The sequence below is a fragment of the Xyrauchen texanus genome, chromosome 3, assembly GCF_025860055.1.
Source record: "Xyrauchen texanus isolate HMW12.3.18 chromosome 3, RBS_HiC_50CHRs, whole genome shotgun sequence".
NCBI classification, from domain to species: Eukaryota; Metazoa; Chordata; class Actinopteri; order Cypriniformes; family Catostomidae; genus Xyrauchen; species Xyrauchen texanus.
This window is the reverse complement of record NC_068278.1, coordinates 28,977,698-28,993,163: the sequence shown is the minus strand read 5'-3', so window position 1 is coordinate 28,993,163 and position 15,466 is coordinate 28,977,698. Positions and strand designations below refer to the sequence as shown.

At 40.2% G+C, this 15,466-nt stretch overlaps 1 protein-coding gene across 1 annotated transcript in view; it reads left to right on the top strand.

The window, feature by feature from the left end:
- LOC127632243 (cilia- and flagella-associated protein 299-like) overlaps nucleotides 1-15,466 on the top strand; it is a 150,757-nt gene that overhangs the window by 34,979 nt on the left and 100,312 nt on the right. Inside the window, exon 3 of the mRNA XM_052110834.1 lies at nucleotides 2,720-2,844. Coding sequence (XP_051966794.1) covers nucleotides 2,720-2,844 — 125 coding nt within the window. The remainder of the gene's footprint in view (nucleotides 1-2,719; nucleotides 2,845-15,466) is intronic.

The window sequence follows — 15,466 nt, the reverse complement described above, 5'->3', positions numbered from 1 at the left end:
AGATCAAGTTTATTTATTTGTTAGTCACATTACAGAATACCTCACTACTAATGTAGTGTAACCTACAGTTGACTTTGACATTAACTGTCAGGGATACAGTAGGACATTTAATGATAACAAGGCAGTAAGTGTACTGTATGATACGACATTTTGAAAAGGAACCACGATGCACAAAATTGCTATACACACTTACATTTTTGACATTAATTAATTAAGGGATCCGTAAGTTAATGCTCGCACGCAGCACAGTCTGCGCATGCGCATGTCTTGTGAAGTTTGAGACATAATTCGATTTTAAAAATAAAAATTCAAATACTTAAAGAATCTTAAAAAAAAACAAATAAATAATGTAAGTGCAAAGGAAAAAAAATATATCAACGTTTCTGGTCATTAAAACAAGCAGCTTGATTACGTCGTTTAACTTTTTCTTTTTTTTTTTTAATAACCTTGACCGCACGGAAACAATTCTCAATTCTGCCCGCTGAACATATTAGAAAATTTGATGAGTACTCAGCGGGTATGGAGGAAAATTATACTAACTTGCACTGGGCCCCGCACCATGCTTGGGACGTCCCTGATTGTTCTTGTACACTGCATCTGAACAACGAATGAGTAAAATAAGATCTGTGGTAAAAATGTATTGACGACACGTGGACGTTTTGTTCTACAACATAAATTACAAACAGACAAACATCAAACTTGAATTTTGAATCCGTATTGGGGGAAAAACGCACGGTGGATTCAAAATTCACGTTTGAGATATGCCTGTGTTTAATTTATGTTGTAGAACAAAACGTCTACGTATCGTCAAGAAATGTTTACCACAGACCTTATTTTACTCATAAGTTCACACACCCCGTTATAAAACCCCACAAGAAAATCCCGAGGGAACCCATGGCGAATTCTCCTCCGGGTTTATGGACTACCAGCTGAACAGCTCTATCCCACCACAACTGTATATCTCTGTTACCATGGAAGCCACCCTATGTAAACAAGATGGAGAAAGACAGCAGTGCAGCCTTTCCGGGTGAAATCGCGGAAGAATTTCGCACGTATGAAGACTTCTTAGATTCTCAGATAAATCATTCGGATCTATATTACCTTGAGGTAACGTATAACAATTAATTCATGTTGTTCTGATAGGGGCGCAAATACTGTCGATTTAACCAGCTAACCATAAACGTTACGTTACAACGTTAACCGACTAATTCGTTAGTTATTAATTTTATATGACGTCGTGCAATTCATCTTATATGTAAAACGTGACCAAGTGTTATGGGAAGAAAGTTATTAACATACAACATCCTTCTTCGACCGGTAAAGACAGACATCGCGTAATCGAATCAGATTGAATGCACTAGGAACCTGTTTTATGTATATTTTAATTATTAGCATGTTTGTATTATTCGATGTGAAAAGGCTGAAAGTGTGCAGGAAAATGCTTAATGTTTACAGACAGACTGACAGAGGGTGATGGAGTCTCAAATTACACAATTTCTCTGTGAAATTGTGTATCAGTGTAACGGTAGATGGCGACGTGGTACTTCTGTCCTGCATGTCAGCAGGTTAAACACGTGTTTCTAAAAAAGGCACAGTACTGTCTACAGCAATTATGGATAATCAAGCATTTTCTCGAATGTTACATGCTTATTCTATTTATGTATGTATTTTATAAGCCAATTTTAGAGACTTTCTATAATTCCTCATGCAATGGGAAACAGAACAGCATGTTCACTTTTTGAGTGAGGTAAGTCACAGAACAAATATTCAACACATAGAACTAGAGTGTAAGAGCCATGGAAAACTGACTTTGGTCCCTGATGGACCTAAGCAACATTTCCAATTAACATATTTCAATCTAATTGCTTGCTTGCTTGGGATTTGTTGGTGTGGTTTTTAGAAGATGTTTTCAATAAGCAAACCTGTGTTGTCAGTCATGATCTAGCCTTGCAGTCTATGAGAGAAGCAGTTTTACTTTTCTTTTTGACTCTATGTTTGTATTTGCCAATGCACTGTCATCATTTACTCACCCGCATGGCATTCTTAATCGACTCATTTCTGCTGAACACAAAAGGAGATGTCAGTATTTACTTTCATTTTGAAAAAAAAAAAAAGATACAATGATAACGAATGGTGACTGAAGTTGTCAGTCCTTAACATTCTTCCTAACATCTCCTATTGTGTTGCATTAAAGAAGGGTTTGCAACAACATGAGGGGTGGTAAATGATGATAGAATTTTTAATTTTGGGTCAACTATTCCCTTAACAGTCAGTTTAATGACTTTAGAGGCTACACATTAAAATAAAAGCCTTCCAGGCTTTTTCTAGCTGGCACTTCTTGTCAAACCCAATGCCACATGAAAGCAGCTCCTTTTTTAGGGCATATGGAATCTCACTAAATCATATGGAAATGGTGCTATCCAATCTAACTTGGCTACAGTGACATGTGGCAAAAATCCTTGATCCTTCGAACCACAAAACTGTCAATAAAGTTCACTGTCATTTTGTCACATAAATGGCATGCATACTAAAATCAGATTGATATAAATAGAACTTGAGCACAAAACTAATACAAATGTGCCATAAATACACTGATCTGTTAGTACAGAAATGTCACAGCAGATTGTTGAACTGCAAATATTTTCTTATTATTCAGCCAGTTTCAGCCACCTTGTCCCTCCCTATCCAGCTCAGCAGATCTGTGTTATTGCTCCTCCAGGGTCAGGATCTGGCCCGCCAGCTGGTGGAGCTGGGCCACAAGGGTAGCAGTTTGGAGAGGGAGGAATTTGAGACAAGGAAAGCAGCTGCCGAGGCCTCCAGGCTTGCTTCAAGGAGCCAACAGAAGTAAGGTTTTGTGTAGTGACCATGTTAAGGGGACAGATATCACACTCGTTTGTGACCTTGAAAATGTGAATTTGCATTTTTCAGTAAATGCAATGGGCCTCAGTCATGATATATGAGAATTAATTTCTGTGTAAATTGTTCATAAAAACATTCTAACGTAAATTGTCGCATTAATGTTACACAGGGTCTGAAATTGGTAGATAAAAACTATTACCAGTCAGTTAGATTACTTACTGGCCAATATTTTAAGTGGATTTTAAAGACATGAGGGACAACCAAACAATACTGTAAGCATGTTTAAAATCAAATTGCTTTTTTAAAGAATTGTATTGTTTTATTTTATTATTTATGAAATATTGAATTTTCAGATTATTTCCTTTTTACAACAAAACTAAATTTGTATTTTAAACTACATTTTGTCATATGAACAACCAATAAGTAACATTCATGAGTCTCCTGAGCCTTAAGTACACACATAACACAGTAACGGTTCTTGATTTATTTGGAGTGAGTAATTAAATTCAGTCAGCTCCAACTGATTCTTTGATTCACTAAAAAGAGCCGGCTCAAAAGAATACTTTCTTTGGGAATCAGAGTACACTGTTGCGTGTTATGTCTCACGCTGAAGATACACAGAAGCAGTGAAGTGTGCTGCGGCGCTTAGTGATAGTACAGGAAACACTGTGAGTATTTTATTCCGGTTTCCTGTCCACATCGCTGGAAGGATGCACGTTCTAGAACCGTTAAAGTAACTGAACATCGTGAAAATCATTCGGTTCCTGTATTATAATGCAAACATTAGCTGTGTCTCATTTCGAAGGCTGCGCGTTAGGTAGGACGCATCCTTTGAAGGTTGCAGTATACCGAGCATCCTCCTTTTAGCAAGCCTCATTTAAACAAGATGGCCTTCGTAGGACAAACGGAAACAGAACGTAACATGGTTGCTATGACAGCACGCCACTCTTTAACAAGCGCTTTGAGTGAGAAGGGAGCATCCTCCTTTTAGCAAGCCTCATTTAAACAAGATGGCCTTCATAGGACAAACGGAAACAGAACGTAACATGGTTGCTATGACAGCACGCCACTCTTTAACAAGCGCTTTGAGTGAGAAGGGAACAATGTCCGTTTGGAAGGGAGTGTATGAGGAACATTTTAGGAGAGTTATAATGATGTAGAGAGAAAATAAATTGATTTTACAGGTGTACTTTTAGTCTGTAATACTTTATTTTAATAATATATTACTATAAGTATACATATTATATACTCTGCACCCGTCTACTGAGGTACTTCAACTTGTGAATTAACATTACTTGCATTTGAACATCATATTTTGAGCAAATTGGCATCATTTTATTTAGACAAATTATGTTAATTTCCATTGAAGCAAAGAATTGTGGGTTGTGAGACAACATTACTGGTTGTAAGCAAATTAAAAGGTGATATTGATTTTAATTGCACTTTTTGTGACAGTTGTCCTGAAACTGTGGTTCATTTATTCTGGCACTGCCCATTTGTAAGACCGTTTTTTCAAATGTTTGCGATATTATCACAAAAAACATTGATGGGCAATTTGTTCTGTTTTGGAAACATTTATTATTTGGTCTTCTGGAGAATTGTAGAGACAAGCACGTTCAGATTTATGTAATACATTTTATTATTTTAATGGCAAAAGTCCATGTTCTCAAAGTTTCCTATAAAAAAAAATGTTTTACATCATTCATGAAAGAAATTGAACTTTATATTGACTCAATTCGATTTTCTATTAAGCAAAAAGCAGTTAAAACGTAGAAAATTTGTAAATGTTGGAATATTTTATGTAAATGTACATTAAGCCCCACTAGCGTGCATCTATATGTTACATTTATGTTGTATTTTCTTGTATACTCTAATTATTGTAACACTTTTTTTGTTGTTAATAAAAAATAATTGACTGGTTGTAGGCCAACAGAGCCCCATTGAGAGCAAAACTGGAACATGTTAAATTATTTTACAATAACCTGCCAGAATGGCATGTGACAATGTGAAATTCACCGGCCAAATAGAGAATTTAAACGCATTAGGCGATTGGCGGGTGTTCATTTCGGACCCTGATGCTACAGATCACGCAAGTATGGTTTTTCCAACAAGTTACATAGAAATACGTTCTTCTCGTGTTTCATGAATGAGGCCCATTGAGTTTAAACACTCATCATAAATATAAAAGGCATTCAATAACAGTGACCGTAACACTGTGTCCCCCCAGAGATGATGTGATAATATTCCAATCACAAACAATTTGTCTGTCCAAGTCTGAGAAGCTGTTTTTTTAGACCAATGAGTTTTCACAGTGGGCGGGGCTACCCAGCACAAAGTGGCAGGATAGAAAGCAAGCGATTGTTAGGGTATCCTGCCACATGTCATGGTTGAGGATGGTTAGGACAAAAACTTAGTAAACAAAGAAGATGTTCATTTTATAATTTGTCGCTTTATTGCACTACATCTGGTTACTAATTTACCAAAAATATAATTTTTGGATGACATGAATACACTTTAAAGACGCACCTGATGGCTCGTGTGTTACCTAAACACGAGGCCTAGAGTTAGATATGAGATCTTTCATCTGTAGCGAATCTAGCTTGTGTTTTCTTGGGCTGGTTGTGGCAGCTCCCCTGAATAACCACCTGTAAACGTTAAAATACTCCCTGTTTCAAAAGTATAACCACAAGACATAAACAATATTTGTGTTAACATGATTTTAGTTTGATAAAATCTCTTACTTAGCTTTTCTCTTTAAAGTTATAGCAAATTTTAAAACTTCTTTGCCATGACGATGTAATGTTAACAAACCCTAAAAATGTTGACTGGTAATACATGAGTTTTAACAGAAAAATTTATGTAAATGCTTTTATAAAATGATAAGCTTCGCATTTATGCCTTTTTTAAACCCTCAAAAACATTGCTACGTTCACTTCCATTGTAAGTGCCTCACGAATTTTGCTTTTTAAAGAAAAGGCATAAGGCATTTGTTGTAATCAACATTATGCCAGAGATGCTCTCGATTGAGCTTAACTTTTATTGAACGTGGAATATTTCTTTAACTTTGATTTTAGTAAGCAGTCTTCCAAACCACTTCAGCACATAATGGCATGTAAGAAAACCTCATACATCAATAATGACCAACATTGAACCAGCTAATTTATTATATATATATATATACACATACATCACTCCCAACACCTTATCCTTGAACAATCATGCTAAATTGCTAATTTGTTTCTAGAAAATCACTTATATCAAACAAAGTTGAAAGCTATTTTGGTTCGTTAAATGAAGCTTAACATTGTCTTAGTATTTGTTTTTGAGTTGCCACAGTATGCAATTGACTGGCATGCCTTAAGTTCAAAATTAGGTCAAAAATGGCAAAAAAAGAAACGTCAGTCAATCATTATTTTGAGGAATGAAGGCTATACAATGCATGAATTGCCAAAAAACTGAAGCTTTCATACAAAGGTGTACACTACAGTTTTTCTATATTATTAATGTAATGACGATAAATTGTGATCAGTTGAATGCCACTTTGGTTAATAAAAGTACCTATTTATTTCTATAAGAGAAAAATCTGTACATTATTTCAAAATTTTGGCTGCCAGTGTGTGTGAGCGTGTATTTATCACTTTGTGGGGACCAAATGTCCCCATAAGGATAGTAAAACCCGAAATGTTTGACCTTGTGGGGACATTTTGTCGGTCCCCATGAGGAAAACAGCTTATAAATCATACTAAATTATGTTTTATTGAAAATGTAAAAATGCAGAAAGTTTTCTGTGATGATAAGGTTTAGGGGTAGGGTTAGGTTTAGGGGATAGAATATAAAGTTTGTACAGTATAAAAACCATTATGTCTATGGAAAGTCCCCATAAAACATGGAAACACAACATGTGTGTGTGTGTGTGTGTGTGTGTGTGTGTGTATGTGTATATATATATATATATATATATATATATATATATATATATATATATATATATATATATATATATGTACATGCCAGTGTGTGTGTGTGTGTGTGTGTGTGTGTATAGATGTGTACATAAATATATATATACACATATACACATATACACACACACACACTGGCAGCCAAAAGTTAGAAATAATGTACAAACTCAATTTTAGGCATCAGATTTTGTTAGATCAGGGATTTAGACAGCATAACAAGATAAATAGGTCATCATGTTATAAGATGGCACTGTGGATGGCAGCCTTGGTGTTGAGCTCTCCAATTCTTTTGTAGTTTTAGTTTGTTTGTCCTGCGTTAAGTAATATTTTTCCAATCAGTTTTACCAGAGACAAACCGCTAAACATTTGGCAGCACATACCAGACAATCTTTTCCCAGTTTTTGACTCTTTGGACATCTTGCTATACATATTAGTCGGAGGCACAGGTGTGTTATTCAAGCATGCTATGAGACGCAAGCGAGGGAAGCGAGCCGGCACGCTGGTCAAGCTCCGACATGGCAGCCATTAAATTGTTTAACTTGGTTCAAACGTTTTAGGTAGCCTTCCACAAGCTTCTCACAATAAGTTGCTGGAATTTTGGCCCATTCTTCCAGACATAACTGGTTTAACTGAGTCAGGTTTTTAGCCCTCCTTGCTCGTACATGCTTTTTCAGTTCTGCCCACAAATCGGATTCAGGTCAGGGCTTTGTGATGGCCACTCCATTACCTTGACCCATTTTTCCTCAACTTTGGAGGAATGCTTGGGGTCATTGTCCATTTGGAAGACCCATTTGCAACCGAGATTTAACTCCATGGCTGATGTCTTGAGAGTTTTCTTCAATATATCCACATAATTTTCCTTCCTCATGATGCCATCTATTTTGTGAAGTACACCAGTCCCTCAAAGCACCCCAACAACATGATGCTACCACCCCCATGCTTCACTGTTGTGTGGTGTTCTTCAGCTTGCAAGCCTCACACTTTTTCCTTCAAACATAACGATGGTCATTATGGCCAAAAAGTTATAGTTTTATTTCATTAGACCAGAGGACATCTTTGTCACCATGTGCACATGCAAACTGTAGTCTGGCTTTTTTTATGGTGGTTTTGGAGCAGTGGATTCTTCCTCACTGAGTAGCCTTTCAGGTTGTGTCAATTAGGACTCATTTTACTGTGGCTATAGATACTTGTCTACCTGTTTCCTCCAGCATCTTCACAAGGTCCTATGCTGTTGTTCTGGGTTTGATTTGCACTTTTCGCACCAAACTACATTCATCTCCAGGAGACAAAGTGACCTGAGCGGTATGATGGCTGCGTGGTCTCATGGTGTTTATACTTGCATACTATTGTTTGTATAGATATGAACATGGTACCTTCAGGCATTTGGAAATTGCTCCCAAGGATAAACCAGACTTGTGGAGGTCTGCAATTATTTTCTGAGGTCATGGCTGATTTCTTTTGATTTTCCCTGGATGTCAAGCAAAGAGTCACTGAGTTTGTTGGAATTTTACAAGCTGCTTAAAGGCACAGTTCATTTAATGTATGTAAACTTTGTTCCTATCCACTGGAATTTTGATATAGTCAATTAAAAGTGAAACAATCTGTCTGTAAACAATTGCTGGAAATATTACTTGTGTCAATCACAAAGTAGATGTCCTAAACAACTTGCCAAAACTATAGTTTGCTCAAATTAAATCACTTCAACCTAAGTGTATGTAAATTTAACTTGAACTGTATATATAATTTCTTTTCCATATTGTGTATTTCTATATATAGCTTTTTATGTTTATTCTATTTTTTTATTATCTCTGTCTTGTTGTTGTATTGTTTGTGCACTGGAAGCTTCTGTCACCAAGATGCATTCCTTGTATGTGTAAACATACTTGGCAATAAAGCTCATTCTGATTCTGATTCTAAATGACTACTCAATGGCTGAAAGAAACAAAGACTGATTTTGCTAACCCACTTGGCTGACTTGTCAACCTGTCCTGTTTGACCTGTCCTTGTACAACGTACTGTTCACTTACCACTTCAGGGCAATTCCAGAATTATGGATGTCACATTTTCAGTGAAAATTTGAAATTAAACTTAATACTGTGTATAAAGTATTCATTACCAGGATATCAAATAATTTTATGTATAATCATAGACCCTTGCAGATAGAGTCCCGACATCACAAACGTTTCAGGCTGGACAAGTTTTTTCCAGTTTAAATCGGGAAATGAGCTTTGACAAAAATGGACACAAGTTTTTGAGAGACCACACACTTTGTAAAAATTCTGTGAATTTAAATGCACACTCTAGAAATAATAATAACCACATAATTTAAAAGGGTTGGCACTCCTTATAACATGTAATATACATTTTTTATTCATTGTAGTTTTCAAATAAATAGTCAAAAGTTAGCGTTACGTATGTGTGGTGGTGGTGTAGTGGGCTAAAGCACATCTGTAATCTGAAGGTCGTTGGTTCGACCCCCACAGCCACCACCATTGTGTCCTTGAGCAAGGCACTTAACTCCAGGTTGCTCCGGGGGGATTGTCCTTGTAATAAGTGCACTGTAAGTCACTTTGTTCTAAAAGTGGATAAAAGCGTCTGCCAAATGCATAAATGTAAATGGATGTGGCATCTCTTAGTTATGGACTTGAGAGTTGTGAAAGCAGCACTTACATAATGAGGGGAACCATTCAAAACACTTTGAAATCTGCAGACTTCAACATTTGAGATATGTTATATTACATTATAACACCCATAAAGGCTGCAAGATGAGTTGAAATAAAATTGAAATTGCCAAGGTATGGACATTTTTGTAGAATTGCCCTTCAGCTGGTGTTCAGGTGGCACAATGTGAATTTACAGTAGTGTATGTAGTAAAGAAGTTCATGCAGTAATGTTGCAAAGTAGTTCATGCAGCTTGTGTGCCATATTTCAAATCTTCTGAAGGCATATGAGAACTTGCGTTGTTTTTTGCACAAAACAACGCATGTTCTCATATATCTTCAGAAGACTTGGAATATTGCACACAAGCTGCTAAGTTCTCGTGTGAACACGTGTGCCACTGAGAACGTGCATCTCTCATAGTTTGCATAAACGTCACGTCAAGATTTTTACTGAAATATTACTGATAGAGTGTTTCGGATTGATTCACACCAAAACCAATCATATGTCTTCGGAAGACTTGGAAAATTGTAGCATCCAAATTGACTTACATATGAGGAACATAAGCAATTTGTCATACAAATTCAACAATATATTCAGTGTCACACTACCAAGTGGCTGGAGTAGTAAAGATCTAGTGCAGAAGAAAGGGATAGACAATGAATATGAATATATACAGTATATATATATATATATATATATATATATATATATATATATATATATATATATATATATTCATCCAAATTTTCCTTTTGTGTTTTACATAAGAATAAACTTTTGAAATGACATGAGGGTGAGTAAATCTTGACATAATTTCCATTGTTGGGTGAAATATTCCTTTAATATATTACTACTGATAATATTTTTTAGTTATTGTAATAAAAATTTTGGCACTTATATATTTGGCACAATACACTACTTCAAAACTTTATTAAAAACTTTTTTCAACTCATGTTAGAATGTGAAAGACATGTGACTTACATTTTGTTTCATTCAAAATCTCTGATTGAATTGCTGTTACCTTCAGCTCAGCAAAACAAACTTTTAATCTCTTTATTTTAGTGGCTCCCTCTTAGTTTCCTTCTTCAAACATGTTTCCCCTCTCTCCCTCTCTCCCTCTCTCCCTCTCTCTCTCTCTCTCTCTCTCTCTCCCTCCCTCTCTTCCTCTCTTTCTCTGCCTTTTCAGCCCTCCTTGTGCTCTTTAAGACCTTTAGTGCCTGCAGGTGTATAAATAGAGATGTTTTCAATTAGGACAAGCTTTGCCTGTAGCGTGCATCTGATCAGTGAATGCTCTTGCACCTGTGGTAATAAAATACCAAAGGATGAGGGAGACTGTGCTGTGAATGCTAATCAGATGTTGCCCTTTTGTTGCCCTTTTTATAGGCTAGTACATACCATGCTTCATTTGACATATAGACATAGTGGTATCCTGCCAACAAGTTACAATTGAACAAATGAAGGGATTTTGCACTGAGAGGACTTGTGTGAAACTCGATACTCAACATAATGGGAAAAACTTGAATGAAAGAGATGATTGGCTGAAAGATGGCCATTGTGGTAAAAAAGAGGCTCCACAATGACTTATGGCTGCATTGAATAATGGACAAAAATAAACATAAGGTTATTTTTATGTGATTAAATGTAGACTAGGGACTTATTGAATGCCTAAACCCCCCTTTCCTCACCTTCTCTCTCCCTCTCATTCGATTTCTTTCTCTCTGCATCTGTGACTTTTGAAGATGAATGTAAATTAAACAGTTGAGTGAAAGCATTACATTTTTATGCAGAAAATCAAGTCCATACATTGGGATTGGCAGTGATCTACATTTGGCTAAAATCTGAACATATGGATTGCACAAAAAAACAAAAAAGAAAAAGAAAAACACCACATACTGTAGTCACCTAATTCATTTTTCTTGTACTGACGTTTAGCATGGAGGCTATGTAGAAAACCAGCTCATGCCTTCTCAGCAAGTTTACAATTCACAGTGTCCTCATAAATGGTGCACCACTATGCCTGGATCAAAAAGTGTAAGGTCATGCAGGTTCCGAGCATTCTAGTGCGAGTTTTAAGAGAGAGACTAGGGAGCCTGGTGGTTTTACGCAGGATTGATATGAGGTGCTGGCAGGAGCCCTGAAACCTGCAGTCTGGCCCAGGCCCAGCAGTAAATGTCAGCAGATGTCCTGACCTCGCGTGCTCATGACAGGCTCTGTAGACTCAAGCTAACCCTCCCCACCTCATCTTCCCCTACCCTGAGAACAACCACAGCCATGCTCTTTGTCAATTGTTTGGCTCCTGTTTGGCTCCTTTAAAAAATGCAACTCTCCACAAATTCACTCCTTTCTAAATTGATGGTTGGAGCCATCACCCTGCAGCCAAGTAAAACCCTGCTGTGAACACACACTGTACATATGCACTTGAGTGTTAATCCCTCACTCACATAGGCTGAAATAAGAAATTCAGCCCTGTTTTTCAGGGCACAGTTGTGAAATTGTAAGGGTAGATAACTTGGCCTGTGTTGGTTGTCCCAAAAATATCCAACAGATGAGGTGCTAAATTAAACTAATTGGATAGTTGTTGCGCAAGTGTCAGCAAGTCCTATCATTCAGATACATACAGTAATTGCCAGCAACATGCCATTTGAACACAAGTATGGTCTAACAATACATCAACTTTCTATAGTTTAATCTACATTAGCCCGTATAAGCACAGTTAACAGTCCAACTCCACACTAAAGGCCTTTTCACACCAACACGATTATGAAAGGTGAATCACAGACGGATGGCCCTTTCCCATAGAAAGCTTAACAAATGCTCACCGTTCATGCCTTTACAATAGGTGACGCTAATCGACAAGCTATGTTTCCCCGGTATGGTAGGTGGCTCAAGGCACCTTTGAGCTGATCCGCCCTCCACCCATCACTGGGTGAGAATAAGTACTTTCTTTTTTCCCCTTTATTGCTTGAAAGTATTACAAAAGATGAATGCCTCAATAAACAGCAACTTAACACAATATCAAGAAATCCAAGTAGCAGCAAAGCATTGTAAAGCTCGTCTTTAAGGAGGGAAGGAGGACACTGGGAACAGGGCTTCCAAAACAGAGGTAAGGCTTTAATTGACACTCAGCAGTGCTCACAGCTTCACAATCAACAGGAATCGCTCAGCAAACATAAACTTCTTAATAACTCTCATGCAGCATACGTCAACACTGGACTGACGTGTAACACTCTCTCTCGAGGCTCTGTGGCTGCTGCCTTTTTATGCCGCTCTCCCCAGACTTACTGAAATTAGACACAGGTGTTAGACATAATCTTGCTCAGGTGTAAGCGTCCTTACCGCTTTCTTTCCCGGACGGGCGCTTGACCACGCCCCCGCTGCCACATACCCCCACCGCCCAACTCAGGCCGGGGCGTCATCCGGCCTGCCCACCACTCCCCCCCCCTTTCTGGAGAGGAAGTCAGCGACAGCCATTTGCACCCCCAGTCTGTGGACCACCTTGAACTTAAAGGGCTGGAGGGCCAGATACTAACGAGTGATCCGGGCGTTAGTATCCTTCATGCGGTGGAGCCATTGGAGTGGGGCGTGATCTGAGCAGAGGGTGAAGGCCCGCTCCAGCAGGTAATATCGGAGTGTGAGGACAGCCCATTTGATGGCTAGACACTCCTTCTCTACCATGCTGTACTTGGTCTCCCTCAAGGAGAGCTTCTGGCTGATGTACAGCACCAGGCGCTCCTCCCCCTTCACCACCTGTGAGAGTACGGCCCCCAGCCCTCCGTCTGAAGCGTCCGTATGCAATACAAAAGGGAGAGAGAAGTCAGGTGCATGTAGAAGCGGCTTTAACCCGCATAAACGCCTGTTGGCACTGCTCCGACCATTGGACCGGATCTGAAGCCCCCTTTTTAGTGAGGTCAGTCAGCGGGCTGGTGACATCCGAATAATTAGGCACAAACCTTCTATAATAGCCAGCCAGCCCCAGGAACTGCCTCACCCCCTTTTTGGTCTTGGGTCTAGAACAAGTCACAATCGCCGCGGCCATGACCCAAGTGGAACCCCAGATACCGTACCTCCACCCGCCCAATCGCGCACTTCTTAGGGCACCGTGAGCCCCGCCCGCCGCAGCAATCTCAGGACGGCCCTCAGATGTTGCATGTGCCGCTGCCAATCATTGCTATAAATAATGATATAATCTAAATAGGCAGCGGCGTGAGGTCTGAGGATCCTATCCATGAGGCGCTGAAACGTGGCTGGAGCCCCGAACAAACCGAAAGGAAGGGTCACGAATTGGTGTAATCCAAACGGCGTGGAGAAGGCTGTTTTCTCACTGGATATTGGTGTCAGGGGATCTGCCAGTAACCCTTCGTTAAATCCAAGGTCGAATAAAACTGAGCAGTACCTAACCGATCGAGCAGTTCATCAACACGGGGCATTGGGTTAGCGTCAAATTTAGACACCGCATTGACTTTTCTATAATCCACACAGAATCGTACAGACCCATCGCTCTTGGGAACAAGAACAACCGGGCTGGACCAAACACTGTGGGATTCCTCTATTACGCCCATATCGAGCATCGCATCCAATTCCTCCTGCACTATTTTCTTTTTATGTTCGGGTAAGCGATAGGAGCGGCTACGTACCACCACTCCTGGCTCGGTCTCAATGTGATGCTGTATGATGTTTGTACGGCCCGGTAGAGGGGAAACACATCTGCAAATTCCTTTTGTAATTCGGAAACCTCTGTGAGTTGACGCGGTGAGAGGTGGTCTCCACAAGTAACCGGGGTGTTAAGATTGCGGCTTTTGTTTACCTCTGGTCCGAGCTCCGCCCTCTCTGGAACTACCGTAGCCAACGTCACAGAGACCGCCTCTTCCCTCCACAATTTCAGAAGGTTGAGATGGTATTTTTGACGGGCTATTAGACAGAGCAGTGTCTTCCTTTCTCCTAGGTGACCCTCCATGGGATTATAGTGAGCCACCTGGAAAACCATTTCCCGGCGGCTCCGTGGAATCAACAGCTGTGTTACATTCTCCTTTGTTTGAGCGTCCTGCGTCACTCTATATAACCGGTCATTTATACTGGCAAAATAATTTCTAAAGCCCGGCCAATCGGTCCCCAAAATCAGCGGATGAGTGAGGCGGGAACTAACCGCTGCCTCCATTCTATTTTTTTCCAACTGGAATTTGATCACCAAGATCACCATAAGATACTTGTGAACATCCCCATGCACACACCTCACCCTCACCAGTTTAGCTGTGCCCAAAGCCCCGGGTTGAACCAAGCGTTGGTGGATGGTGGTCTGATTACACCCTATATCCAGCAATGCTTGGTAAGTACCCCCCTTGATTCTTACCAGAATCCAGTATGCTCCAGCCCGATCGGGGGCAGCCTGCTGGATATCGGGGACCCGCACCACCGTCCCAACCTCCAACAGCGGACACTCATCCCAGAAGTGGCCCGGGTCTCCGCATCTCCAAAATGCTGGCCCAGGCGCTACGCCCCTTACCTGTGTCGGCGGGCGACCCCACCTGAGGGGGAGGATGGCTGAAGGACGGGGAAGGGGAATGTGTAGACTCCCATGGCCGGGAAGCTGGTCTCTGAAACCCTCCTCGTCTGCGCAGGGCAGGAACGGGCCCTGGAGAGAGAGCAGAACGAAAGGGCAGGGGGGAGGGGGAGGGGAGGGAATAGGGGAAGACACAGGGGAAGGGGGAAGAGAAAGAGAGAGAGAGAGAGAGAGGGCTCCCCGCCCTCCAGCGATGCCGGGCAGTGGCACTGGACCCACTCCGCCGTTCTTCTGGGCAAGCATTGCGCAAACTGCTCCAGCACCACCTGGTCGATCAGTCCCTCGACGCCGCGATCCCCCACTAGCAGCCACCTCCGGCAGGCGTCCCGGAGCCGTTGGGCAAAGGCGAACGGGTGGTCGGTCTTCTCAAGCTTCATAGCCCGGAAGAGTTGATGGTTTTCTTCCGGGCTCCGACCAACCCGTTGCA